Consider the following 26,648-nt stretch of genomic DNA (forward strand, 5'->3'; position numbering starts at 1 on the left):
TGCTGTATGTCTATAGCCGATATGCCACAATATCAAATCTTCGATAGCATTGTCAAGGTTGTGACCTTTCAACCTCCTCTTGTCGGTCCTTCGACTTCGATCTCGACCGATTTGCCCTGCGCAATGACGTTGCTCTTGGCTCCAGCAGCAGAGATGGCCTCCTTCTCATCGTCCGCGCATCCACAGTCGTAGAAATCCCCGATATTGGCACAATCGAAGATCGGCTTGCCTTTGCGTTCATTGACCAAGTTATGCACAAAGCAGGCCCAGGCAGCCGCACTGGACCGTGACGAGGTCTGAGGAGGATACTTTTTGAGAATTCCTTGGAAGTGCTCGGCGCATTCGCCGCAGGGATATAGCCGGGCGAAGAGGTAGAGGTAATCCTTGAGGGCGTCGCTTTCGTCCTGTGTCGGCTTGTCCGGGAATCTCGCCATCGTGGTATGGAGGACTTTCCATGCAGCGCGACCGAGTTCCGCCTTGAGCGTCTCGTTGCCAAGTTTGGGCATTACATGCTCGCCGAGGGAAGGTGCTGTGCTGACATGCTCTGTGCCGACTGCGACAGGGATTGTTGTGCCCAACTTTGATTTGAGCGTCGACTCGAACTTGTCGGCGTAGGAGAAGGCGGACATATCACGCGGAGGACCGGCAGTCCATACTACGTACCAGATGAAGAGGGCGACAGCGGAGATGAGGATCAGGATGGGAGGCGGACTCCGAGGCATGGTGAACAGACTGGTCAACCTAGGAGGAAGGAAGCACAGCGGGATTGCGGCAGACGAGAACAACACGCGACTGATCTGAGGTGATTGTTACCTGGTACATTGGTAAAGTACCAGGTACCTATACAATGCACGGCAAGCACGGACATGGCAAAACCATTGCGACAGCGTGACACGGTTGCCGGATTAGAGGCATCATACAAAAGCGGCAACTAACTTACAGTACTGTACCACAGTACTCGTATTGGCCTGGAACGCTCTTGACCTCGGTTTGTTCATCCAGTCACTTCAATCCAACAGTAAAAAAGGCCTCCGATCTCGCTGTTACACCCTGCAAAAAGCATTGCTCGAACCATCGAATCAAATAACGTCCATAAGAAGAATATCGCAATATCTTACACACAAAACTATTTGCCGGTCGCAAAAGATTCATACACTGACATTCTGGTAATCCGACCACTGCAACATCGTATTGGGTGCTTATGCTCAGCGGGCTTGCATGACAAGACCACAAGATAATTTTGCAGCGTCAAGCATTCCATCCTTCAACTGATACATATTGCGAAGAGGAAGAGTCCTTACCCTGGGGAGTGAGTCCTAGTCTAGTTGGAAACCATTTGTGCTGGTCTCTTTTACAATGGCTCCATTCCCTCCTCCACCAGTCAGCACCATTGGTGAGTCCACATGAAAATCTCCTAACTCAACGACATGTCTAATCATTGTTTCTAGACTGGGCCAATGTTGGCTTCAAAGTCCGCGAAGTGAACGGCCACATCGAGTCGACCTTCCGCTACTCCTCCGAGAACCCATCATGGAGCAAACCACGCTTCATCACCTCTCCGCACCTGTCCATCCACGGCATGGCTCCCGGTCTGAACTACGGCGTGCAATGCTACGAAGGCATCAAGGCATTCCGCCTACCCAATGGCAATATCACCATTTTCCGGCCCGACCAGAACGCTAAGCGCATGCAACGCTCCGCAGAGTACATCAGCGTGCCTCCAGTACCCGAAGATCTTTTCATCGAGTCAGTCAACCTTGCCGTCGCCTTGAACGCCGAGTTCGTCCCTCCCACCGAGACTGGTGCCGCCATGTACATCCGGCCTTTACTCTTCGGATCCAGCGCTCAACTCGGTCTAAGTCCTCCAGACGAGTATACTTTCGTCGTCTTCGTCATGCCTACGGGTGTCTACCACGGTGTCCACGCCGTCGACGCCCTCATCTTAGAAGACTTTGACCGTGCCGCGCCTGAAGGAACAGGCAGCGCCAAGGTTGGCGGCAACTACGCACCTGTCCTTCGACATAGCGAAAAGGCCCGCAACGCTGGCTTCGGTATCACGCTGCATCTCGACAGCAAGACGCGCAGCGAGATCGACGAGTTCTCGACGTCGGGCTTCCTCGGCGTGCGCAAGGATGGCGACACGACGACCATCGTCGTGCCCGACAGCAAGGCTGTCATCAAGTCCGTGACATCCGAGTCCGCATGCCAGATCGCCAAGGACATCTACGGATACAACGTCGAGAGACGTCGCATCGAGTACCAGGAATTGCCCGAGTTCAGCGAAGTCATGGCCGCTGGAACCGCAGCCTCGCTCGTGCCCATCAAGAGCATCACCATGAAATCTCGAGAAGACAAGTTCGAGTATCCCGTCAACGAGAAGCTGGACCCCGGTCCGGTCTGCACCCAGCTTTTGACCACATTAAAGGGCATTCAGCAGGGTAAAGTGAAGGATCAATTTGGATGGAATTTCACTGTGACAGAACCGCCGAGCGAGTTCACCGCTGCTTCAAAAGGCGTACCAAACGGAGCTGTGGATCAACTGCCGTAGTACGACATGTTGTATCACTCGTGATCACTCTACCAATACGGCGTCCGCGAAAGCAGATCAGTACTAATCCAGGGCACCTCGGTTCAAAGGAGCCGGACTCAAGAAGACTTCTGCGTATAAAAGGGGGCCTCATAAAAGTGAGATCGGAAAAATAGCATTTGTACAGAACTGAATACTTGTTACCCATGCAGGCTGCTGCAACCCTTTTCATTCGTAGCCATGAAGGACTCCCTGCCTGTGCAAACTCCGTGCCGAGATGCGCGTCTTGCTCACTGGAGCATGCTAACACCTTCAATCTGACCCGACCCTAACACCAAGCTCTCCGACTCCAGTGGTATCCGTCGGGTATCAGTACGTGATTCGTGAATATTCATATAGAAGTGATAACGCCGCTCCCTGATCCCTCACTCCGGCATAGGTAGTTGGAAGTCTTCGTCATCTAACCTCGAATTCTCAAAGGGGAAGAAGTCCGCCTCGAACAAACCATCTGCAAGGTCATCAGCCCCTTCTTTGACGTTTGCGTCGTCCAGCAACTCGTAGGCTCTGAGTCGAAACCACATGTCGCTCTCGATTGGTGGGGTGCCATATAGATCGCGGAACTCCTTTGGGTGTATCTTGTGTTGATCAACCTTGACTGGTCTTGTCTCTCGGATGCTGTTGGGTATGATGGATGGTGCCTTCTTCGCCTTCGGAAAGCCAATGGTATTCCGTGATACGTCGGTATGTCCTGGTCGGCTGGGCATCGGTGCGGTCCGTGCTGGCAATGCCTTGGACTTCATTGCAGGAAGAATGCCTGTTTTCTTCTGCTCAGATGCTTGAGTCGGCCGCATGGCAGCAGCTGGAAGTCTCGGCTGGGGTTGTGACAGAGCTGCAGCCGCCGAGCGAGCCTTTGCTGTGTCGACTCTCGACGTCTGTGGTCCCTGCCTCTTCGGTCCTGCTGCGATCATTGCATCGACCTGTATGTTCAATTCTTCGGTTGTTGGGAGGATAGGGGTGTCCAAGACCTTGAGACTTTCTCTTATTCTCTTCTCCTCAAATCTACGATTCTCCTCTTCCTCCTTCTTGAGACGCAAAGAGATGCCATTCTCGTCCTTGGGCGAAGCGTAGCGTTCATCAAGTTCTTGCAAAAGCTCCTGTCTTGTGAGAGGTGGTGGAAAGTCCTCACAATTGAAATCCAATGGCAGGTCTGGTAACGCTACTGGTGGGGGAGGTGCATAGCCATAGTCTGGTTCGTCCTCCTCTTCCTGTCTCTTTGCCAGTACATCGGTCTCGACAGGCTCGGCTTGGGCGACTGCAATCTTGGAACGTCCTGATCTGCGGGCCGTAGATTGCTTTTGTGCCGTTCGATTTGGCTTGGTCGTCAAAGGAGCCGGAGCAGGCGTCTGAAATACATGAGCTTTCGCGTTGGTCGTCTTTGCCCCCAAGGGTGCTCTATTGCGTGGTGCTTATCGACAGTCAGCAAGAGTGCACTGGCAATCGTAATAACATGCACTGACCTAGAGGTGTAACGAATGTATTCTTGTCCAACTTTCCTGGGCCATCTTTCCCGTTCTTCTGCTGTCCCTTGAAGGCGAAAGGTTGATTCTCATCGTTTTTACTAGCACGAAATGGCGTCTTTAAATTTCCTGGCGTCTTCGCTTGTAGGGCTCGAATGTTTTGGTTCAATGGTTTCCCTGCTGCGGCAGTCTGGCGTGTGTGTACGAGATTCTCCTGATCTCGAGCTGCTAACATGATGACGATCTATTCATGAATGGGTTGCGATGTTCCTGCCGACTGTTTCTCTCTTGTGTTTGGCGGTAGTGGTTAGCGTAGCTAGAGCAAGAACCGTTGGAATCTGACGCGGAGAGATGGTTTTTGAGATGTTGACATGGTTGCCGCGCAACGAGCACGTCTTTTAGAATTTAGGTTAGGGGTGCCCTGAAAATGTGAGACCCGGGCCCAAACGCAAACGGTTGAAGCCTGGAGTCTGAGATTAGAGTCACTGGATCCCATTGGCGGGCATTGTAGTGCCTACTGCGCGCCCCTCATACCCATCCCACTGTTCGCAGCTGACTCCTGTTGAACACCACAAAGTGACCGCCAGTCAGTCGATTCTCCTTTTACAAGAATACAGCATCTTATACTGCTATATCAACGCGACCCAATTATTCCGCTATCCTGTTCATCTCGCAACATAATCCATCTTACTCATTTTTTGGTTACTTGCACGTAATTCACCATGGATCGAATCAAGGAGGTACGTCCGATTCACTCGCACCTGCCTTCACTGCGGTGTACCCTCGTGCCAGGCACGACACACTCGATACTGCCTCACCACTTCAGCCTTTAGCTGGTCGTGTTTACAATACCACTGGCACTCTCCACATCTATTCTTCGTACATCAACAATTCCCTCAGACTCCTCCACTTCCACACCAATCACAATCAATCATCGACCACCATGGCCTCAGCATTCGCTAACTTCCAACAGAAGATGAACTCGCTCCGCATCGAGGCCGACGAGAATGCGGCCAAGGCGGAAGAGCTCAAGGCGAAAGTCAAGACCTTGGAACAAGAGAACCTCCAGAAAGAACAAGAGATCACCTCCCTCACACACCGCAACGGACTGCTCGAGGCCGAAGTCGAGAAACTTGAAACTGCCATCAAGGATGCAAAGAGTGCCGCTGGCGAAGCCTCCGAGCACAGCACCGCAAATGAAAACCTGACACGCAAACTCCAAGTTCTCGAAGAAGAAGCCGAGGCTGCCGACAAGACCTTGAGAGAGACCAACGAGAAGTAAGATTGACCGCATATTCCAATTGAACTATACTTACCTTTCCACAGGCTTCGTCAGACCGATGTCAAAGCAGGCCACTTCGAGCGAAAAGTCCAAGCGCTGGAACAAGCCCGGGACGAGTGGGAGGCCAAATACGAAGAAATGGCGAAGAAGCACGGGGACCTTCAAAAGGAATTGCAAGAATTGGAGCAGAGCATGGGAAACATCTAATCGGATTGAGGCACATTGTTGTTCTTGTTGTGTGAGAGACTCACGACGACGACATCTGGCAAGGAGTGAAAGCCACGATGCATTAGACCACGACATTCCTACGATACCATGGGCATTCAATACAGGGCGAGCGTTGACAGTTTGATGGACGAACAGCATTGATTGATCATTCACTTTTCCGTTCTCGTGCCTGCTTATGGTTTCTGGCCTTCTGTTTCGACCTTGACATCTTTCTTTCGGTCTTATTTTCGTACCTGAAGTTTCTCTTCCTTTTCCTCCTAGGTTTGTCTGTACCGTCTTTTGGTTTGTCCTTGGCCCATGGGCGTTTCTTCTTCTCCTCTGGCGGGGGGTCTTGTTGCTTAGAGTCCTCCGCTTCTTTCGACTGGTCTTTCTCTTCGCTGTCGTCCTGCTCGGCCTTGTAAAGTCCTTCGCGGCTCACGTCCATGGCCTCTACCGTGACGGTGGTATATTTGTCTTCGTCGATGTACTCTGCTTCATGATCGACTGGCTCCGGCTCCGGATCAGATAGACCCGACCAGTCTTCCTCCGGTCTCGAGTGCTGATCTTCTTCCTCCGAGCTGTCCAAGGCCGTGAGTGGCTTCAGAAGCGCATTTACTTCTTGCACGTGTCGTTCCAAGTCCGCTTTTCGTTGTTCTCGTAGCTGCGCCACAGTCAGTATGAGGCTAGAGATATTGAGAAGGGCAAATCTCTACCTTTCTGCGCGCTGCGAGCCTTTCCTCCCGCATTGTCTTCTCCGCAGCCGCTTGTGCATGTTTCGCCCTCTGAAGTTTGCGCTTGTGGAAACCAGTGAGATATTCTTGCCGTGCACTGGGGTCGAATGTGATTTCTTCCACCACGGTCGGCTCTGTTCGCCGACGTTTCGTAGGAGGCGGCATCTTCTATTCTTTCCAAAACCGAATGGGAGCCTGAGGTGTTGCTGGCTGGTCGGCTGTAATTTATTCTGCACTGTCCGCATCGACGAGCCTTGCCCGCGGAAGATTTGATGCAAACTATGCAAACTCGGTAAAGTCGCCCAGTGGATCCGGGGCTTCTACGGCGGCCCATATCGTCCGACACGCCCGACATTAACATGCACGGGAACGGGAATTCCTACGAAGGGCACTGTAGCATCAAGACGTAAGCAATTGGTCGCCACATTACAACGCTTTGAATGCAGGAATGCATATCGACAGCACCTGTGTGGTAAGGGGCTTCTGATACTGACATCAGAACCAATCACTGTTGTGGAACGCGTTGCAAGATCTTTCCATGTTACGGGCAAGGTGAGCTGGATGATGAGATGTTTCCCAGCGTGTACCTACATGCCGACTGCCGGAGCTGGCCGACATCAGACTCCTGACTCCAATCAGCCATGTCTTGCTCTTCGCTCAAGGTAAGTCTGCTCGCGCAAGGCCAAAGGAGGACCGGAGTTCAGCTCAAGATCGGACTCGGGTTAGACTTCAAAATGGATCCAAACACCGACTTCGACTCCTTGTTGCCATACGATTACGGCGCTCAGGGTTGGGGTCTCCGCACAATCACCACAATGATAAAGCTGGGGATAGACGTGCTCAAGTACCTGTATGACCGAGCCCTTTTTCCTTGCTAGGCACATCAAACAGGACTATCTTTGACTGCTAAGCGCCGCCATGATTTCCAAAGTCCTTCCTGAGGCAGACCATTTTGTGCCTGTTCAACCATCCAAGGAACCCGTCGACTTTGCGTCACTCCGTACTATCGACCTCAGCCGTTACGATGATGGCCCTGAAGCTCGAGCCGAGCTGGCAGAAGAGATTCGACTTGCTATGACTACCCAAGGCTTCTTTACCATCATCAACCACGGCATCACTGAAAAGGATATCTCACGCCAGGTAGACATTGGTCATACAATCCTAAAGCGCACTCCGCAGGAAGAGAAGTTGCGTTTGAAGGCGCCTATGTAAGTCCCTGCCGAATATCTTCTTTCGTCTCGCCCCGGACTGCCCCTGACAACTTGCAGGATTGAGGAAGGTTCATACCATGGCTTTAAACCCCGTGGCCACTGGCGCAATGCAGGAAATGTGCGAGACAAGGTGGAGAACTTCAACGTCTACCGGGACATGTCCCTTCGGGAACAGCCTGCGGCACTGAAGCCTTTCCAACCTGAAATCCAGAGCTTTATCGACTATACCCACAAGGACATCCTGTACAAGCTCCTTCGGCTCTTCGGGATCGCATTGAAGCTCGATGATGAGGACTACCTGGTAAAAGCTCATGACTATAACGGTCACGACGAAACCTGGCTTCGATACATGGAGTACTACGATGAATACACTTCCGAGGAGAAGGCCGTGACCGGAGGTCTCTGGTTGGGTGGTCATCAAGACTTCACCAGCCTGTCGCTTCTCTTTAGCCAGCCAATGTCGTCGCTCCAGGTTCGTGATTATGACTCGAACGAGTGGAAATATGTCAAGCATGTCCCAGGAGCGATTGTTGTCAATGCCGGCGAGACCATGCTCTGGTGGACTGGGAACTACTTCAAAGCTGCCATCCATCGTGTGTTTGAGCCGCCTGTCGATCAGCGCGGTCACAATAGGAGCAGCGTCTTCTACTTTTGTGTGCCAAACGATAAGGTGGTTATCAACACACTGCTTGACAAGAGTCCTGTCCTTAGGGAAGCTGGAGTCGAGATGGCACACTTGCCAAAGGATGCTCCGACAAGCGCTGACTGGTCCCATGGAAGGATCAAGATTACGGGCAGGAACGCCGTATGGGATAAGAAGGGTGATGGAGCTAATGTGACTGTTGAGCGCGTTGGAACTGTGGAGACCAAGTGGTTCAGATGAAGAATGCAGTGGCTGGCCTTGGGATTGGGCGATCGGAAATGTCCCTATATGTTAATTGTGTGTCACTTGATATTAAGTCTGCTTGCTTTGATGTCCCATTGCGCCAGCACACTTTTGCTTAGATAATACAGGCGTGCACACGCCCATGATGGAAGCTAGAACATAATAATTAGGCACATGAGACGATAGGTGTGGCGCCTGCTTTACTTAGCTTTCCCCGAATCATGAGAATGCTTTCCAAACGTTAAATCTTCGGGCCCTTGACCCCGAGCCCTAACTTAGCCCTCCATAACTTCCCCGTATCTCTCAAAGCCTTTTCCAATCCCCAATTGCAATTCAGTTGTGCATCTGGGGGGGCTGCGCGCCGGCATGCTCTGCAATGTCGCTCACCAGATCTCCAATGTTGAGCGCCCGTGTCAAATCATGCACCGGTTGTCGCCAACAGAAGCTCAGGTGCGATGCCTCGAAAGACTATTCTCAGCCATGTTCGAGATGTGTGCGAATGAAACTCAATTGCGTGGTGTTGAAGTCATTCAAGCGAACCAAGAAACAAACGAAAGCTCAATTGCAGGCTGAGGTGGATCAATTGAAGCAGCAACTTGTAACATCAGACGCCCTGGAGCCCAGCTCGGTATCGTCGAGCACTGTTACAGGCAACGACAATACTGTCCGGTACACCGTGATGAACTGTCAAACTAACGGAATGCCATTCGAGGCCAGCATCTCCCGTGTTGCCGCAAATGACCCAGTAGCATTTCCAGAGAATAGTTTCGCGCCAGACACTAATTGTCCGACAAGCGCTGGTGGACTTAGCATGACATCCTGCCAGGCTCTGGACGACTTTGAACTTGGGAGCAACCAGATCGATGACTGTTTTGCACTGTGTGTCCGACACCCTCGTGCCGGCTCATGCAGACGCTGATGTTCTTACAGCTTCTCCTTGCATTATCTACCGAAATTGTACATTTTCGACTCTTTGAACGATCCTAACACCTGCTACATGCAATCTCCGCTCCTTTTCTGGACCATCGTCGCCATCGGAGCAAGAAAGTACTCCAAAGACCCGACGATCCTGAGCCTGCTCGGTCCTAAAGTCATAGAGCTTGCTGCACACAGCCTGTTTTCCCAGACCGAAAAATTGCCTACCATCCAGGCGTACCTAATACTCTGTGTCTGGCCGATGCCGGTGGACACCATGCACAAGGATATCTCCCCAGTACTATCAGGGGCAATGTTGAGCTTGGCGGTCAGTATCGGGCTACACATTCAGGGCAATGGTCAGGATTTCTCGAGAACAACTTTGGAGCACGATGAAAACGAGTGCACGCACCGGGCGAAGTTGTGGGTGGCGTCCACAGTAGCTGCTCAGAGGTAGGGCGATCTCTCATTGATCGATGTGATGTTGACAGATGATAGCACCGCAATCTCGAACGGACTTCCACCACCTACAGTACTTGACACGTACGACCCGAAGCTTTTCCCGGAGCAGAGCCCAGGTACGGTGCCCTTTAGATTACAGTTCAGGAAGAAAATGAGCCAGAACCTTGCCTCCTGTATCTTGGAACTGGGCCGCTGTGTACAAGGCATTGAAGAGTCCGGAGGAGCTAGCTCTGTCAAGTCTATGATCGACATCTTCATGTGGCAATTCCTGCAAATGGATCCTGAATGTCCTGACCAATTTAGTAAGTCCTCTCGGAGGGTGGAATATACCACCACTGACAAGTCAGGTCGTTTCCACCTCCTCTGCGCCAGACTCCAGGTTCACAGCTTTCACTTCTTTGTTGGGCCAACAGAAAGGGACAATGCCAGTTTGGCCAAGCTGTATCTTCTCGCTTGTTCTGTCATAGAAATGGCACTAGGCTTGGATGAGACCGAGGATTTCAGCAGCTCCGCAACAGCGTACAACCAGAAAATGCTAGTGCTGGCCTCGTTTGCCTTATTGCGGATCGCTAGAAGCCATCTCGCTTCGCTGCTGGATATCGAGAGAGGTCGCCAGGCATATTTCGATAACATCTTACTTTTCCGGAAAATATCAGTTCAAGACAGCGATCTGTCGTCCAGAACCACGGTCATCTTAACTCAGCTTTGGACGAGCAAGAATGCTTTCAAGAAGTCGGACGGTACTACTGATAGTCTTCTTCTCCTTTGCCGCAGTAGGTTGAGTATGAGCGTTGTTTTCGATTGCTTCTGGCGGTGGCGAAGGGAGTTCGCCGGGCAACAAACTCCATACAAGGAGACACAGAGTGACATCGGTAGGTTTTGATTACTTTTTGTTGACAATGTAACTGATAACATCAACTTAGGAGCCAATTCGATCCAGCTTGCCCCGTTACTAGGTCAAGCGGACGAAGGCACAGAATCCTCGAAATACCTATCATCGTCCTGGTCACCAAATGGAACCTTTCCTGACTACGATTGGCTAGCCACTTTGGACGTTCCGTTGAGCTTCGATGCAAACTTTGAGCCCGAAGGACCAATGCCGATGCTTGATACTATCAACTACGCAGCTCTCACATAACAGCTTCTTATCATCGCCACACACAGTAAGAGAGCGTACAGCAGGAACAAGCCTCGTATCTACGGGTAGGACGTCCCGCAGTCAGTATCTCTAATGGGCGCCCTGCAAGATGAGCGGGCTATCCTCGACGAAATGGCATGCAAGATTGAATCGGCACGCCTGCCTCGGTCAGATCTTGGGACGTGGACATGCTCCAACGCCTCTCGATTTCTCTCCCCTGCTCAGGAATACTACACGTACTAGGACCCTGGGGTTTGAATGTCGCTTCAGGAATGGGACGTGATCCGTTCGTCAGATTTGGCCGTTACCAATGTCGACGCCGGTCATGTGACCGGTCTTTGGGTAATTTTTTCGGACATGCCTTCTTTCGGGGGAGTAGTCCTGCCTGCAAATCAGCCCAGCTTACCCCATTGCGGCGTGGGGACCCCCTTCTGCGGACCGGGGTATGGGGAGGATCTCGGCCTCTGATATATTGGAAAGTCAGTACATAAGAAGCCTGTTACCTCGATCAATCTGATGCCATGCACGGCTTCGAGCGACTTCTCATTGCGACACGACATCGCTTCCAACAGAAATCTTGCGCAGAGATGGATGCAATGCCCGAGCCGGTGATCGAAAAGTCAGGTGTGGCGCAAGCCGAGTGCTTTGACAATATACCAAGCCTCAAGACTGAGATCCCCCATGTTGACGTTCGTGTCCGCCACAAGAAGTCCAGGGAGGAAAAACGTCTGGTCCGCAAGCAAGACATGCTCATTCTACCACTACTGTCGGGCAGTTTGTTCTTTGGCTACCTGGTACGAACTCTGCTTCTGTTTCGTGTCTGGTATGACTGACGATTGTAGGACCGAGGACAAATCGGAAACGCCCGCGTAATGGGTATGCAAGTCGACCTTCGTTTGACCAGCCAGCAGTTCTACAACTGTGTCATGATGTTCTGTACGGTTTCTCTTTCCTGCTCGTGCAGGCTCCCCTGCTGATCCCAAAAGTCCTCGGCTACATGGTGCTGGAACTACCTGCGGGTCTCCTGCTCCGAATATGTCCCCCACGCTTCGTCCTCGGTGTGAACGCGGTGTTGTTTGGCATCTTTGCGTGCGCCATGGCATCAGCAAAATCGTATGCATCAGTCATGGTTCTCCGTGTCTTGATTGGCTTTGCGGAGGCTTTTGTCAATAACGCATATCTGTACATCAGTCTCTGGTATAGGCCGAACGAACTGTCAACTCGAACGGGTTTGTCTAATGATCCAACAATGCGCTGAGCTCATACTGACGAGCGATCAGCGGCCATCTACGGAATGAGTCCAGTTGCTGGAGCTATTAGTGGCATCATCTCCTGGGGCTTAGAGAAGCACGTGGATAAAGTGCTGGGCTTCGACTCATGGCAATGGTTGTTCATTATTGAGGGCGCCATCACAATATTCTGGGGCTTGATCGTTATTGCCCTTCTTCCCGGTCTCCCAGACACAGTCATCCAGAAAGGCAACTTCTTTTTCCGACATGAGGACGAACGTAAGATGATCTCTGCAAGAATGGTCGCAAGTAAGTATGACACACGGCAGCGTGGTCGAATGATCTAATGATGTGTAATAGGTCAAAATACTGAAGGATCAAGAGCTCGATATCACCAGATTCTTATTGCACTCAAAGACCCGAAGATGTATCTAGGTTCAGCCATCATCGGCGCTCAAGGGATTGGTATCGGTGCCTTTTCAGTCTTCCTCCCCACATTCATCAAGGAGTTTGGATTCTCGGCATTGGACACTCAGCTATATTCGATGATTCCCTACGCTTTTGGGCTACTCACCCTGATTACCGTCCCTTACACATCCGACCGCCTCAACCGGAAGTTCCCCATACTGCTTGGTTGTCTCTGCACAAGCATCACAGGATTCGTCATCCTCCTCTCAACGACGAACAAAGTCGCCCTCGTTGCTGGCGCATGCTTTGTTCTCGCAGGAGCATACCCTGGCCTGGCGATCAGTGTTGCCTGGTCTTTCACATTCCACGGCGGCTACACCAAGCGCGTGACCACCACTTGGGCCTCTCAGATCTTCATCCAATGCGAGAGCATCATCGCCACGCAGGTGTACGACCATCCTCCGCGGTTCTTTAAGGGTCACGGCGTCGCACTGGGCTTTTACATTCTGGCGGCCATTTGTACTGTGATCGTGTATTTCATGCTTTCACGTGCCAATGCCGACCGAGACCGTCGTGCCGAAGAGCTGGTGCAGAGTGGTCAGATTGACGACAGTGCTGACAAGACGTTTGAAGATCTGTGTGACTTCCATCCTCGATGGCGATATGCTCTGTGAGGCCGTGGAAATCTGAATAAGACCCTATTAGGATTCTCGGATTTCGATCCCCAGTTTAGAGTCCTCAAGAACTTCTTATCCGAGGTCCCAAAGTGAAAGCCAAATAAATGAGGAGATCTCGGAGATCATTCTCCATACTTTGATTCCTGCAAAACCATTACTGCAGCTACAGGGGAGGTTGAATACAAGGATGTAGCTGGGTGCATTACCTACTCCCATTTAGTCTATCATCTATTCTGAACCATCCACCCTAGGGTCTTTCTTTTAGCATCTGGGCTTCTGATACCTAGTCGCTGACATGGCATTATGGGACAAGAGCTCCTCAGGAGCCGATCCCGGCAAGATGTTCGAGGTTAGAGGGAAAACAGTGGTCATTACTGGAGGCGCTCGAGGGCTGGGGTTGCATTTTGCTCAATGTCTGGCCCAATTTGGTGCCAACATCGCTGTTATCGACCTCGCCAGCAAGCCGTCTGAAGCGTTCCTCGAGCTCCAAGGAAAGGGAGGTAACCACAAATACTATCAGGCCGACGTCACCGACTACGATGGATTAAAATCTACCATCGACACAATCGCCAATGATTTTGGTTCTATCAATGGATGGTATTCTTCTATCTCATCGTATCTTGTGGAACTTATACTGATGTCAACAACGAAGCATTCCAGCTGCTGGTATCATTCGAGACAAGCCTTTTCTCGAACACTCCAAAAGTGACATCGACAGCACATTGGCGGTCAATGTAGGTATTTCTCGAAGGCTCGCAATACGGGCAGCGACTGAACCTTGAATGATAGCTCAATGCCGTGTTCTATACGGTTCAGCATTGCGCGGCCAAAATGAAGGAGCAGAAGTCCGGCGGCAGTATAATCTGCATTGCCTCGACTGCATCACACCAGTCGCTGTGGCCGCAGACCATCACTGCTTATACGGCATCCAAATTCGGTGTTCGTGGCTTCACGAAGCAAGCGGCGGCCGAGTTGGCACAGTACAACATCCGAGTCAACTCGATTAGCCCCGGGTATGTCTTTGGCACGATTTGAATGCAACGATTCTGACACACCGACAGCTGTATGATGACTGATATGCTGCAATCCGTGATAACGGGGGACGAGTCACGCAGAAAACTTTTCGAGGACAACTGTGTTATGCACCGCATCGCAAAGCCTTCTGAGCTCAATGGAATAGTGGTGTACCTGATGAGTGATGCTAGCAGCTATGCGACCGCCGCAGATTATCGGGTGGACGGAGGTGTGCTTTGAGACCTCATCTAGCAGGAGTGACGAAATCGATCATTTTTAGATGACTGGTTTGATCCTGATTGTCCCATGTCGTGGATCAACAGGACCAACGCATCGATTCTCCCTCTGGGCCCTGAATGCGGCTCGTGTGCATTGAGATTTGTAAGGCACGGACATCATTCTCCAGGTTTTCTCCCCCGCATCCACTCATATCATATAGATCAATATTCTGGCTGGTGGTTTCAGCCTCATCCCCCTTGGTCTATTATACATCCTGTGCCACGCAACCTAGAGAACATGGCTGTAGACAAAGACATCCCAGATCCTTCTGCAGAAACTGCGAGACATGAGGCTCATTACAAAGATGAAGAGACACAGATTTCGGGTGACCCCGAGGAAGATGAAGAGCCAGTCGTTACACTCAAGACGTGGGTTGTGGTTATGGTTGGGAGGCCTCGCGTCCTATCCCGAAGAACCGTCTGACATGTCTGCTAGATCCTCTCGTGCGGTTATGGCCTCTCTTTTTGGCCCATTCCTGTCATGGCAAGCATCGGAAGCCTGGTCGCTACGGAACTTGGAGAACCAAGCAGGGCATATTGGATCATTCCGGTACAGAGAAGTCGCTTGAGACACTTTCCGGCAGACTAATCGGGCGGGCAGGCGTGGACGATCTCAATCACAACTTGCTTCATGCTCTGGTACGAATTCCTCATCGTGGGTTTGCAGTTCATTTCTGACCGAGTGACTTTAGTGGTGCCAACACAGATCTTCTCGGCCGACGGTGGTTCCTCGTGATTGGAAATCTGGTTTGTTGCGCAGCATTTCCGACATCGAACGTTGAGTTCACTGACCTTAATCTAGGTCTGTACTGTAGGCCACATAGTTACTGCGACCAGTAAAAGCGCCAACGCTGTGGTCGCAGGAATGGCCATATCAGGGTTCGGTGGAGGCAACTGCCAGGTTTGTATTTGGGCACCCACATTTCAGTCCAAGGTACTCATAGATTTGGTTGTAGATGGCGGCCTTTGCCCTTTCAGAACTTCTTCCAAACAAGTGGAGGCACATTGGGGTCATCATCGCTGATATAACCACCATCATGGCCGTCATTATCGGGCCAGCAAGTGGCAGACTCGGAATCGAGCATGGCAACTGGCAATGGAACTTTTGGGCTGCCGCGATCGCTCAGTTCCTCTCGTTCTTGGGTCTCCTCTTTCTATACTTTCCCCCTGCTCATCCGTATGGCATCCCAATCCACCAAATGGTCAAGGAGATTGACTATGTCGGTAAGGCAGGCCTCACTCCTCCCAGTATCATGCTGACATGCTCGATTAGGAGGAATTTTGTTCATTGTGGGAGCAGTTCCCTTGCTCATAGGGATCGTCTACACCACAATCTTTCCGTCCAATAACGCACACGTCGTTGCTCCTTTAGTGATTGGATTCTTCTTCATCATCTGCTTCGCCTGCTGGGAGAGGTTCGCCAAACTGAAGCATCCCTTGACCCCGACCTACGTCTTCACCTCCTCTCACGGCAGAGACTTCACGGCCCCAGCAATCGCCCTAGGCGTTGTGAATATGTTCTACTACTCCAGCAGCATTCTGTGGCCCACGATGATCAATACATTCTACACCGACGGGGGGGCCGATTGGAGATATGGTATAGCGCTGTCTTTGCCGCAAGGCTTCGCAATCCTTACCGGCGCTGGCTCGCTAGCAATTTTCGGTCGAAGCATCAGGAACTGGCAGTGGCAGTTGACTGGTTCAGTTTTCTTCATGGTCTTTTTCGGATCCTTGCTTGCCCTGGCAACTCAACACAACAAATCCTTGATGATTGCGTTCGTTTTCCTCTCGCAAACTGGATATGGATGGGCCATCTACCTCGCTATCGCTGTCAGCCAGATGGGTGTTGAACACAAAGACCTTGGAATCAGTGGTGGGATTTCCGGGGTCGTCCGATTTGCAGCAGGTTCCAGTATGGCCTTGTCACATCCCTCCTGGAAAAGAGAGATACTGACGCATTCACAGTCGCCGCAGCAGTTTATACCACTATCCTGACCAACACCACCAACACCTGGATTATGAAACTCGTTCCGTCTGCAGCAGTAGCTGCAGGATTGCCCGAGTCACAGATTGCTGCTTTGATGAAGGTGGTTGGCACTTCGGCGCTGGCAAAGGAGTTTGGCACAAAGGTCGCGGCTGCTGTGGCAAACGCAGTTGCTGAGGCCACTGTGCATGGAATCAGGTGCGTATGATGTAGCGTCCTTCGACCTTGTACTAACGCAAAGAAGAATCGTCGCTTTTACCTCACTTGCATTCGGTGTTGTCGGCATCATTGCTTCAGCCTGTTGTAAAGACGTGGATGCAAAGATGAACAACAAGGTATGCCTCCTCAGGTGCCACGATCGCATTTGCTAACATTGACACCAGATCGAGGTTTATCTTGAGAATACCGAGATGGCGTCAAGGAACAGGAATCATTGATGCGTGAAGGAGTGGTGATCAGATGGAGTGTGGGGGAAAATCCTAGGAGGCCACCAGAAAGCGCAAGGGGTGTTATTCTAGAATTCCCCCTACCACTGTATTCCCGTGTCCAACTCTTCTAGGTAGGATATGGCAGCCTCTGTTTACCTCCTTTATTGACCCATTTCTCGCGCTCGGCATCTCACCATTCGTTCATCGAAAATACCGCCGGCATATATACGTACCTTAGACAGTCCTCGATCGTATTTACCTGGTGCGACTCTCTCGTCTTCGTCCTTTGAGACGTTGCAAACACAGATCTGACAAGAGTTACTTTTTTATACTGGCTAATAGCTGACTGAGGTGTTCTTGTCCTTCTTCTCACATGCTGACGACGAGTTTTCTTCCCTTCATACCACCCATCTGGAGGATTCGAAGACCTTCGTCTACTCGACTCAGTCCTCCCTCTAGAATGCTGATCTGTGGAAGTTTGACAACTCCAGACTGAACGATTTCATTCAGTTCAGTCGAGTACGCCTTCGACGATTCGTCCAGAACAAACTTCTTCATTGCCACCTCCCGGACCGTGATATTGCTCGGGATGGATAGAGACTTTGGCATCGTCACAAGATGTGCAAAAATACTGGGTAAAGTGGTTGATAACGCTCTGATGCAGCATGCTGCGGTTTCTGACCCGACGAGATCCATTGCCTTCACAGTTCGGTCCCCTCCAATCTTGCGGATCTCGGCTATGATCTCCCCGTTGGATCGATTGCATCTCGTGACAACATGCACATTTCCAAACTCTTCAATAATCGATCTGGACTCCTCTGACGACACCGCAATGACATTGAAGTTACCCCGAAGGGCAATCTGGATAGCGAACTGGCCCACTATCGTAGAGCCTCCCCAGATCAAGATGTATTGCTCGGCATTTGCTGCTTCTTCTGATGACGACACCGAAAGGGCAGAAGGCATCGGGACCTCGAGCCATTTCCACAAGGTCATTGCTGCCGTGATGGCACCCACCCCGAGACAGGCTGCCGACTCGAAGGTTAAATTTGATGGGATACTACTGACTGTAAGCTCTGGGACAACAACAAACTCTTGAAAACATCCGGCTCTCCTATCTCGGTAATAGGTACTGGTCCACACATGGTCTCCAACTTTGAAGTCGGTCACAGCACTTCCAACCTTCTCGACAACCCCGGCCATTTCTCGACCCATGATCCATGGAAACGAGGGAAGGCAGATGTTGTACTGAACAGACTTCCAGTCCATGTGATTCAGCCCGACCGCACGGCTACGGATCATGATTTCGTTGTCCTTCTCAATGATTGGCATTGGAAACGATGGGTCAACTTTGAACTGGCCTTCTCGGGTAACGACCAATGCTTGCTGACTTGGGCCATCGACAACCTTTACAGCGTTGTAGTTGGTTCTTGTGCTGGGGTCGTCTCTGAACTTGGTCTCAATGTTAGATCGGCACAACAAGATACGGGAAGTGTTATTCGCACGGATTCCAACGGAACTTTCGGCCTGGATGGTCTCCAAGCAAGAAACCACCACCCTCTCCGAAAAACACCTCCCGGGTTGTCGCTCCGGCCTTTTCGACACCAGTTCGGAAAAGCCCACGGCTCTGGAGCTCTGGTAGGACGAATTCGATAATGTCTTCGAAAGAGCCAGGATTGATGATGTGACCCAGATTGAAGCCATCAATGTCAGCCAGCTCCATCCACCTCTCCAACTCATCAACCACCGTTTTGGGACTTCCGCAAGCCTTTGCTCCGAGCCCTCCCATCATGAGATAATCGGCGATTGTTGATTTGGTCCACTTCAGGTTGTTGCTACCGGGGACTTCAGCCGCCCAGTTGTTGACGAAGCCTTGGATTTGCGACGGGCCACTGAATCTGAAATCGGCGTCATCGGGGTACTGGGAGAGATCAATCCCGGTCCAGCCGCCAAACATTGCCAGAGCGCCGTCTCTATCGCCGTACGGCCGCATTTCCTCCATTTTCGCCTCGGCGGCCGCGTCCGTCTCGGCGACGATGATGATCATACCAAGGATCACCTTTACATGAGAAGGGTCCCGGCCATATTTGTCCTTTGCAAGTTGTCGAATAGCATCGACCGACTTTCTGACCTTCGCGGGGTCCTGTCCGGAGACGAAGATGGCCTCGGCGTGCTTTGCACCAAAGTCTCTACCAGATGGAGATGTGCCGGCCTGGAAGAGGAACGGTGTGCGCTGAGGAGAAGGTTCGCAAAGATGGGGACCGGGGACCTTGAAGTACTTTCCCTCGTGGTGGATTTGACGGACGCGCTCCGGAACAGCATATTGCCCGGTCTTGAGATCCTTCACAACCGCATCGTCTCTCCAGGAGCCTTCCCAAAGCTTGTAGACCACGTCCATGTACTCGTCGGCAATGCGGTATCGCTCATCATGCTCAATTTGGGTCGACAATCCAAAGTTTCTCGCAGCGCTTTCGAGATATGAAGTAACAATGTTCCACGCCACACGACCTTCGGAAAGATGGTCCACAGTGGAAAATCGCCTTGCGAGCGCGTAGGGTGCCTCGTACGTCGTCGAAGCGGTAATGCCAAAAGTGAGATTCTTGGTAACAGCTGCCATTGCCGGAACCGTGTAAAGGGGGTCGTTGATGGGAAATTGAGCGCCAGCAGAGGTCACCGGTCCATGGTTTCCAGGACCTTTGTATATGTCGTATGCGCCGAGGACATCGGCAACGAAGAGAGCGTGGAACCCGGCTTTGTCGAGCATTTGCGCCAGATCCGTCCAAAACTTGAGTTTAGTATACTCGGTTGTTTTATTTCTAGGGTGTTTCCAAAACCCCGTAGCCAGATGGCCGGGTGAGTTCATGACAAACGCATTCAAAATCATCTTTTTCTTCTTCTCAACATTTTCACCATTGGTTGTTGCAGAGATATGATTTTGCGCCATTCTGTTTGGGGACCAAGTTGTTCGCTTCTACCTTTGTCCTAGGTATATCTCGCATTTACAGAGCAGTGTGTTTTATACGGCGTAACACGATGATTATCTGGTCACATGAGAGACGCTTTCTTGTCGTGATTAGGTACGTGGGCTCCTGTCGGCGCCTAAGCCTAACTATCGGACAAGTCCCACGACCGGAAGGGCCGACTGGTCGGAAGCGTCGAGAGATCGGACATGACGGAAATCGTGAGATAACAGGCATGACGAGGTCTTACCCAACGTACTTCAGTAGTAACAATTAGAGTGTGATAGATCAAAGTTAGTGCGTAAGCGTCTGGTTGTCGGAAGGCCCGCCCACGACTATCTATTCAAGGCTTGACTTGTTAAAGTAATCACTTGCGGAAGAGCCGTCTAAGGGAGACACCTCACTAGTATTGTCAATCACATTTGGCAGGGCAAGAAGCAGATACGACATTTGTTGGAATGTTCGATGTATCCAGTTTAGGAATGCTAGCCCCCATGCTGTGGTGCTGAAAGAACAAAATCTCGTGCCGACGCTTGAAACTTCTAACGATCACAGTTTCGTCGGCAGACCCGCCTCCTGCCAATCTCTGATCCCACCAACAACGTCGGTAGAATTCTTCAATCCAATGTCCCTCAAGGCTTTGGCGGCCAACGAACTCGTGTAGCCCTCCTGGCAGAGAACAATAATGTTGTGATCATACCGATCTGCAATCGGCAGGCGAGTCTTGGACTGAGGATCAAATCGCCATTCGAGCACATTGCGCTCGATGATGAGGGAGCCTTCGATTTCTCCTTTGGCGGCACGCTGAGCCGCCGGGCGTATGTCCACCAGAATCGCCGGGGGATCTCGGTTTCCCGTCAACTTCTCGTAGGCTTCCTTCGGTGTTAGACGTTTGAGTTCGGATCTCGCTGATGCCAGTATCTGCTCAATGCTCTGCGATCCAGGTGGGGGCTCGGGTGTAGTCATTGTCGCTATTATTGTTTCCTTTGGCACGTCCTGTAAATGATTATGATTCAAAACAATATTGCTCACTTTGGATGGAGAGGAGGCCGAGATGACGGACTACGAGTGGTAGTGGTAGTCTTATAACATGTCGGAGCCTCCGACTACAGATTTCCACTTTTTCGTCAACGTGGCGCGGATGGCGCAATTCCCCTCCTCGATGGAGACTTGACTTACGTTAATCAGAATGATATTTAGCACACCATGATTTTACCTGGGAGACCCTTATCGGTAGAATTCTGGCCGATGGTAGATTTGGCCATCATCATTATTGTTCCCAAATATACTCGTATATCTTCGCCAGCAGATTCTGACATTCTCATTTCGACCTTGTTGACGCGACATAGATTTTAATTATTTTTTCTTTTCTACAACCCGTGTACAGATTGTATCAACATGGCAAACGAAGCAACGGGATATTTCAGGAGAGTCGCCGAAGATGGTCAACTTGGTACTGCCACAGCAGCCTACGAGCAGCGCGACCAACTTGCATACCAGTTATCCAGGGTACCTTTCAAAAGCCCACGGCCAATCAAAATGATTGTTGCCGGAGCCGGCATCAGTGGTCTCTCCATGGCGCATGAGATTGAAGCTGGCAATAGGATGAAAGCAGTCACGTTGACAGTCTACGAAAAGAACCCCGGAATTGGAGGAACGTGGTATGAAAATAGGTATCCAGGGTAATTATTATCATGTGGAATTGGATTCCTTGATGTCACTTCTAACTGATTTGTTTGCCGAACAGGTGTGCCTGCGATATCCCTGTGCACAACTATCAGTTCTCATGGGCGCCGAACCCCTATTTCGAGAACTATTATGCAACCTCAGGGGAGATTCGACAGTACCTGGAAGACGTGGTGGATCAGCATGGGTTGCGGAGGTATTTGAAGCTCTCGCATAAGGTCGTTGGCGCCAAGTGGATCGAGGAGCGAATGAAATGGCAAGTCGAGGTTGAAAGAACGCATCACCGTGACAGGAGCACTTCAATTGCTGGGGAGACAGCGAATCAGCAGCCAGAGAGATTCATCGACGAATGCGATGTGTTTATCAGCTGTACTGGATGGCTGAATGATTGGAAATGGCCGTCGATACCCAACAGAGAAGTCTTCGAGGGGGAGCTACTTCACTCTGCCATTTGGCCCGAGAACCACAGATTCAACCCAAACCAGACCGTAGCACTGATAGGTAATGGGAGCAGTGGGATTCAAATACTGTCGGCGATTGTGAACCAAGTGAAGAAAATATACGTCTTCCTTCGAACGCCGACATGGATCAGTGGAGGATATGCACAAAAGTTTGCCCGGCAAGAGGGAGCCAACTACGCCTTTGATGAAGAGCAGAAGAAGAGATGGGCAGAGAACCCGGACGAATATTATGCATACAGGGTGGAGGTGGAGAGCGAGCTCAACTCTCGGATGCGCATGTACATCAGAAATGGCAAGGAACAAGCGTCAGCCAAGTTGGCTACTTCTGAGTTGATGTCAAAAAGACTGGCCGGCCGGCCAGATCTGATTAAGCTTCTGCTTCCAGAGTATGCAGTAGGGTGAGTTAACCACCCCCTAGCATCACCCTAACGGAGGACCTGAGCTGATGTGCAAATGGAATAGATGTCGTCGGCCGACTCCGGGCAATGGCTATCTTGAGGCTCTGTGCTCGGACAAGGTGGAGGTCGTCTGGGGAGAGATCGATTCCTTCACCAGAACGGGGCTTTGCACAGCTGATGGTCGTGAGGTTTCGGCTGACTCCATCATCTGCGCGACAGGATTCAACGTCGCCTTCGCCCCACGATTCCCAATCATCGGACAGAACAACGTCAATCTTCGAGAGAAATGGGTCGTCAATCCGCAAGCATATCTTTCAGTGACGACAACGGACATGCCAAACTACTTTGTATACTTGGGTCCTGGAGCACCGGTCGGTCATGGGAGCATGATTTCCTCCATTGAATTTATCACCGCGTACATTTCCGATCTCGTACGAAAACTGCAGACGGAAAATTACGGCTACGTGCGTCCAAACCCGGAGTCGGTGGAATTTTGGCAACGGCAGAGCCTTTCATGGTTGGAACAGACCTCTTACAATTCTCCTTGCACCAGCACGTACAAGAACGGCGTCAAAGACGGCCCACTGGTGTCGCTGCACGGAGGAACCCGCCTCCACTTTTTCCAGTTGCTCCTGACCAAACGCTACGAGGATTTCGACTGGGTCAGCTTGTGTCCAGACCCGTCAATGAAATTTGCCTGGCTCGCGGGTGGGTTTACCCTGGAAGAGGCCGAGCGAGCCCAAAAGCTGGCAAGAGGTGTGGATGAGTTTGAAGATATCTCGTAAGTCTCTCCGGGCTGCTCATTACAGCCGTCATCTACCTGTGAACGAAGTTTACTAATGGATGTCTAGATGGTTCTTCCCTCCAGCGGGTCCCAAAGGAATCATAAAGCCACGACAAGCACTCAACGGAGAAAACGCAACGGAAAATACCCCTTGATGAAGTCTCCCCCAAAATGTCGCACAAGGCCGACAAATCCGGCAACTCAAAAGTCGACGAGCATTTGTGGGCTACAGCACTTTGGCTTTTTGGCGGCTAGGCAGTCAGGCTTGGGGCGGTAGACAATCTGAATCTGTCAACAGCTTCTGCTTGGCCTTTCACCCCATAGAAACAGTCCGCCTTCACATCGTTCCGCCTTCAAGGCTATTCTACCTAAGTGGGTAGTTCAGCTACTCTCCAAGCCCAAAATTACCGATACGGCTGGCGACTTTGCGTGAGAACGAGATGCCATGACGTCGGTGTGTGGGTGGTATCTGTCGAAAAGGCAATCAAAGTGTTATGAAGCACTTCAAGGGTTACGTGACACAATGCAAGATGGGATTCCGGAGTATCGAGGTTAGAGCACCGAGCTGTCAGGGGCTATGGTACAGTGTTCTCGATCTTGTATCTACCTGGTAACGACTGTTATATTCGCAAGTTAGACTGCGTGCTCGGTTCCACCCCCTTTTCGTCACGTGCCTTGACAGCCTTGCCAACGAGGCTTTGTCCTCTCCACGGGCGCCCCTTGCCCTCTGGGCGCCTTCGTGCTGATGACCTTCATGGCGCGCATCCGACTCATACTATCAAAGTCGCCATGCTATCGAACTTCATTCCATGCCTGTCCTATAAAATATACACGAATTTCGGATTTTGCCGATCTGTCAAATCATGGAACTCGATATTGGATTCGTATTCGATTTCGGTGGTGGCCTCCTGGTGTGCTTCTCGGCGTTTGTTTTGCCGGCGGAGGTAGAAGCGAAACAGTAGGCACAGGACAAGCATGAGACACCAACAAACCAAGAATGAACCAATTGCCAACCCTAGCGTTGTCAGTACTCCTGGTATGGTTGTATTGGAATTGAATGTGTAGCTTACTGTATCGAGGCTTTTGCTCCGACTTGAAGAATTGTGGTCCTATGATACTGTTGGAAGGTTTCCGTCAGACTTGCCGCTCAAGAGATTAGATTGATCAACTCACTTTCCAACACAATAGCCGATCAGGACCACTGCGTTCGTCGTGACCTTTTTGGTGTGACCTGCCACATTGGCGCCTAACATCGAGTATAGCAAGATTCCGGCAGTGGGGAAGATAAAGATCTTGTCAATGAGATTAGCGGAGATGAATCTCATGGTAAGCTGTGCCAGATTCTTACCAGCCAATATCCTGCAAGCAAGCCACCCTTGTCCCCGTATGGTAAAGCAAATATCAAGGCTGTCCCAAGAAGTGCTACCAAAACCACGCCAAACGTACACCACAGCCGAGAGTTGTGGACTTTCATACTGAGTAAGGGGATAAGAGTCATGGTTAGGATTTCGACCGCACCACCAGGCATGCTAAGCTGAATTGACAATGTTAGTCAAGCCCAAAAACCAAGTAGAGCAAGAACTAACCAGCGTGGTTTCCAATGAACCAAACCCGAAGTTGGAGATAATAAGACTGCCGAACTGAGAGGAAATCAGTAAATGTAAGCCTGCAGTATTTTTTCAGGGCAAACGTACTGATGAGATAGAATTGGGAACATTGAAGAGAAGATTGAGGAAGAACAGGAACCAGGTGATCGGGTCGAGTAGCGCCTCTTTCGCCTACTCTTTCTTGAAAGTCTTGCCGTGAATGCCAGTGTTGTTACTGCGGATCAGCTCGATGGCTGTGCGTCTCTCATGATCATTGAAAAATGACGCCGTCAATTGTGAAGTTGGTAGACAAAAGAAGAGTACAATCGACCATAGAATGGACATCCCGGCAGGAACGATGAACATCCACTTCCACGGTGAAATGTTGTCCACATGAATATGACCAAGCCCGTATGCGATGAGACCACCGAACATTATTGCGACGCCGTTGAAGGCATACCATGCTCCCATGCGAAGTGGCTGCATACTTCGCGGATACTAAATTTTCATCTCCAAGTTAGCGTGATGTTTCTGTCCAACACACGATGTACCTGAGAAGGCTGCGAAGACTCTGAATGCCTTCAAAGACGCATGCCTGGATGCAAATAAACATTCATCAAGGAGTACCTACCCAGCCACTCGTGATCAAGAGAAACGCCGGTGTCACACTTTGGCATGTCAGTAATCTTCAATACACCGTGGGATATGGGAGCTCACATTGCCTCTGCCATGCCTAGAAAAAATCGGACCGCCATGAGCTTCGCAAAGCTATCGCAAACAACATGCATGAAAAGGATAACTCCCCACCAAAACCTGGCGTTCTTGACGTTAGTCTCGGCGCAAAGAAGATGGAGCGTGGTGAAGGTTCATACACGCTGAAACTGAGGCATTTTGCTGGCGAGAAATGCTGCATAGTATACGCAGAAATCGGTTGTGATATCATATATCCTGTGGTATCCTCATGAGCAACATGCTTTAGTCTTGTTCCGAAGATTTTTCATCTCACCGAAGTAGAAGATACTCGACAACCAAGAATAATCGGTTCCAACAAGGTGCTACAAGGGATTGTCAGTATGTGTGAAATTCTGAACAAGACTGAGAGTTTTGCATACCGCATCTTCAATGATTCCGAAGATGGAGGCATAGCTAAGGGTAGACTTGTCCAGAAATTGTAAGAAGAGCGTCACGCTGCACTTGCTATCAGAGATAACATTCCACAGCCAACCTCAGACAATATCTTACCAGAGAAGGGGAAGAATGCGAAGATCAATCTTTCTGAGAACTCGTTTGGCTACCTCCTTTTCGACCACGAAATCCTCAGGGGACGTCTCTAAGAAGTTCAAGGCGATATCTCCATGCACAGCCTTAGACACGCCGAGCTCCGTCGTTGACTCGGGATTGGTGGCCGCATCGATACCAATTGCGGTTAACTCCTCCATCGCGATAGTTGACTATGAATATTGGGGTAGTATACAAATACGAGAAGGTGAAAACCAGCGATGCAACTGTGACTCTTATTTATTAGTAACATTCACCACTCATGCCGTATTGCGCAATCCAGTTGGAGGATAACGATTAATCCTCGCAGTGCCAAAAAGTCGGACTCTCCGACTATGGAAGAGATAACTTCTAACGTACAGGAACCGGCATTGGTTATGCCGCGTAGGTACTCTACAAAGGAAGAGACGTGCCTGATTCTCCCACCAGTGAAGGTCAATAGGACGTTTGGACTTCGATTCTACGAGATAGGAGCATTGCTGCGTATTTCATATCTTTGATAAGCGGAGCATCCGACGACATAGTTCGAGCATAGATACCTGTAATACCTAGCGCTTGAAATGAGGGACTTGGCCGAATGATCAAGGGAATTCGAATTCGA

At 50.7% G+C, this 26,648-nt stretch overlaps 14 protein-coding genes across 14 annotated transcripts; 8 read left to right on the forward strand and 6 right to left on the reverse strand.

Moving 5' to 3' along the window:
* Position 1: 1 nt before the first annotated feature.
* On the reverse strand, positions 2 to 1,039 carry EDD37DRAFT_110374 (ERV/ALR sulfhydryl oxidase domain-containing protein). Its single transcript, XM_062809202.1, has one exon. The coding sequence runs from the start codon at positions 720 to 722 to the stop codon at positions 69 to 71; it is 654 nt and encodes a 217-aa protein (XP_062667163.1). The 5' UTR covers positions 723 to 1,039; the 3' UTR covers positions 2 to 68.
* On the forward strand, positions 858 to 2,752 carry EDD37DRAFT_696718 (branched-chain amino acid aminotransferase). The gene is made up of 2 exons (XM_062820137.1): positions 858 to 1,393; positions 1,449 to 2,752. Exons 1-2 carry the CDS (start codon positions 1,357 to 1,359, stop codon positions 2,546 to 2,548), a joined length of 1,137 nt encoding a protein of 378 aa, XP_062667164.1. The 5' UTR covers positions 858 to 1,356; the 3' UTR covers positions 2,549 to 2,752.
* Positions 2,751 to 4,385, reverse strand: EDD37DRAFT_110339 (uncharacterized protein). The gene is made up of 2 exons (XM_062809201.1): positions 4,045 to 4,385; positions 2,751 to 3,992 (listed from the first exon to the last, which is right to left on the reverse strand). The coding sequence occupies exons 1-2, from the start codon at positions 4,277 to 4,279 to the stop codon at positions 2,953 to 2,955; spliced, it is 1,275 nt and encodes a 424-aa protein (XP_062667165.1). The 5' UTR covers positions 4,280 to 4,385; the 3' UTR covers positions 2,751 to 2,952.
* Positions 4,386 to 4,498: 113 nt separating this feature from the next.
* EDD37DRAFT_637707 (tropomyosin) lies at positions 4,499 to 5,693 on the forward strand. The gene is made up of 2 exons (XM_062817050.1): positions 4,499 to 5,322; positions 5,371 to 5,693. Exons 1-2 carry the CDS (start codon positions 4,988 to 4,990, stop codon positions 5,531 to 5,533), a joined length of 498 nt encoding a protein of 165 aa, XP_062667166.1. The 5' UTR covers positions 4,499 to 4,987; the 3' UTR covers positions 5,534 to 5,693.
* EDD37DRAFT_696721 (nucleolar protein 12-domain-containing protein) lies at positions 5,694 to 6,479 on the reverse strand. Its single transcript, XM_062820138.1, has 2 exons — positions 6,247 to 6,479; positions 5,694 to 6,194 (listed from the first exon to the last, which is right to left on the reverse strand). The coding sequence occupies exons 1-2, from the start codon at positions 6,427 to 6,429 to the stop codon at positions 5,700 to 5,702; spliced, it is 678 nt and encodes a 225-aa protein (XP_062667167.1). The 5' UTR covers positions 6,430 to 6,479; the 3' UTR covers positions 5,694 to 5,699.
* Positions 6,480 to 7,146: 667 nt separating this feature from the next.
* Positions 7,147 to 8,402, forward strand: EDD37DRAFT_696722 (Clavaminate synthase-like protein). The gene is made up of 2 exons (XM_062820139.1): positions 7,147 to 7,472; positions 7,533 to 8,402. The coding sequence occupies exons 1-2, from the start codon at positions 7,183 to 7,185 to the stop codon at positions 8,356 to 8,358; spliced, it is 1,116 nt and encodes a 371-aa protein (XP_062667168.1). The 5' UTR covers positions 7,147 to 7,182; the 3' UTR covers positions 8,359 to 8,402.
* A 257-nt stretch (positions 8,403 to 8,659) lies between these two features.
* Positions 8,660 to 10,683, forward strand: EDD37DRAFT_594367 (uncharacterized protein). The gene is made up of 4 exons (XM_062814553.1): positions 8,660 to 9,240; positions 9,292 to 9,729; positions 9,775 to 10,040; positions 10,086 to 10,683. The coding sequence occupies exons 1-4, from the start codon at positions 8,738 to 8,740 to the stop codon at positions 10,619 to 10,621; spliced, it is 1,743 nt and encodes a 580-aa protein (XP_062667169.1). The 5' UTR covers positions 8,660 to 8,737; the 3' UTR covers positions 10,622 to 10,683.
* Positions 10,684 to 11,472: 789 nt separating this feature from the next.
* EDD37DRAFT_611804 (major facilitator superfamily domain-containing protein) lies at positions 11,473 to 13,187 on the forward strand (the record flags this gene model as incomplete). The annotated part of the gene is made up of 5 exons (XM_062815311.1): positions 11,473 to 11,670; positions 11,719 to 11,817; positions 11,841 to 12,105; positions 12,157 to 12,414; positions 12,466 to 13,187. The coding sequence occupies 5 exons, from the start codon at positions 11,473 to 11,475 to the stop codon at positions 13,185 to 13,187; spliced, it is 1,542 nt and encodes a 513-aa protein (XP_062667170.1).
* A 343-nt stretch (positions 13,188 to 13,530) lies between these two features.
* Positions 13,531 to 14,444, forward strand: EDD37DRAFT_568323 (uncharacterized protein; the record flags this gene model as incomplete). The annotated part of the gene is made up of 4 exons (XM_062814185.1): positions 13,531 to 13,787; positions 13,843 to 13,924; positions 13,980 to 14,203; positions 14,252 to 14,444. 4 exons carry the CDS (start codon positions 13,531 to 13,533, stop codon positions 14,442 to 14,444), a joined length of 756 nt encoding a protein of 251 aa, XP_062667171.1.
* A 276-nt stretch (positions 14,445 to 14,720) lies between these two features.
* On the forward strand, positions 14,721 to 16,903 carry EDD37DRAFT_652654 (fungal trichothecene efflux pump-domain-containing protein; the record flags this gene model as incomplete). Its single annotated transcript, XM_062818472.1, has 9 exons — positions 14,721 to 14,867; positions 14,919 to 15,032; positions 15,084 to 15,137; positions 15,285 to 15,383; positions 15,439 to 15,706; positions 15,756 to 16,394; positions 16,448 to 16,664; positions 16,711 to 16,801; positions 16,850 to 16,903. The coding sequence occupies 9 exons, from the start codon at positions 14,721 to 14,723 to the stop codon at positions 16,901 to 16,903; spliced, it is 1,683 nt and encodes a 560-aa protein (XP_062667172.1).
* A 1,486-nt stretch (positions 16,904 to 18,389) lies between these two features.
* EDD37DRAFT_568054 (alkanesulfonate monooxygenase) lies at positions 18,390 to 19,838 on the reverse strand (the record flags this gene model as incomplete). Its single annotated transcript, XM_062814176.1, has 1 exon — positions 18,390 to 19,838. The coding sequence occupies one exon, from the start codon at positions 19,836 to 19,838 to the stop codon at positions 18,390 to 18,392; it is 1,449 nt and encodes a 482-aa protein (XP_062667173.1).
* Positions 19,839 to 20,201: 363 nt separating this feature from the next.
* Positions 20,202 to 20,923, reverse strand: EDD37DRAFT_637743 (rhodanese domain-containing protein). Its single transcript, XM_062817051.1, has one exon. The coding sequence runs from the start codon at positions 20,818 to 20,820 to the stop codon at positions 20,404 to 20,406; it is 417 nt and encodes a 138-aa protein (XP_062667174.1). The 5' UTR covers positions 20,821 to 20,923; the 3' UTR covers positions 20,202 to 20,403.
* Positions 20,924 to 21,057: 134 nt separating this feature from the next.
* On the forward strand, positions 21,058 to 23,545 carry EDD37DRAFT_110519 (putative MoxY). The gene is made up of 4 exons (XM_062809204.1): positions 21,058 to 21,536; positions 21,602 to 22,399; positions 22,464 to 23,180; positions 23,251 to 23,545. Exons 1-4 carry the CDS (start codon positions 21,253 to 21,255, stop codon positions 23,336 to 23,338), a joined length of 1,887 nt encoding a protein of 628 aa, XP_062667175.1. The 5' UTR covers positions 21,058 to 21,252; the 3' UTR covers positions 23,339 to 23,545.
* A 394-nt stretch (positions 23,546 to 23,939) lies between these two features.
* On the reverse strand, positions 23,940 to 26,208 carry EDD37DRAFT_672909 (MFS transporter; the record flags this gene model as incomplete). The annotated part of the gene is made up of 13 exons (XM_062819463.1): positions 23,940 to 24,198; positions 24,254 to 24,300; positions 24,357 to 24,475; positions 24,532 to 24,717; positions 24,770 to 24,823; positions 24,878 to 24,954; positions 25,006 to 25,267; positions 25,401 to 25,437; positions 25,487 to 25,582; positions 25,642 to 25,717; positions 25,776 to 25,824; positions 25,882 to 25,957; positions 26,012 to 26,208. The coding sequence occupies 13 exons, from the start codon at positions 26,206 to 26,208 to the stop codon at positions 24,002 to 24,004; spliced, it is 1,473 nt and encodes a 490-aa protein (XP_062667176.1). The 3' UTR covers positions 23,940 to 24,001.
* Between the last annotated feature and the right edge of the window lie 440 nt (positions 26,209 to 26,648).

This window comes from Exophiala viscosa (genome assembly GCF_022695815.1).
Source record: "Exophiala viscosa unplaced genomic scaffold EDD37scaffold_10, whole genome shotgun sequence".
NCBI lineage: Eukaryota > Fungi > Ascomycota > Eurotiomycetes > Chaetothyriales > Herpotrichiellaceae > Exophiala > Exophiala viscosa.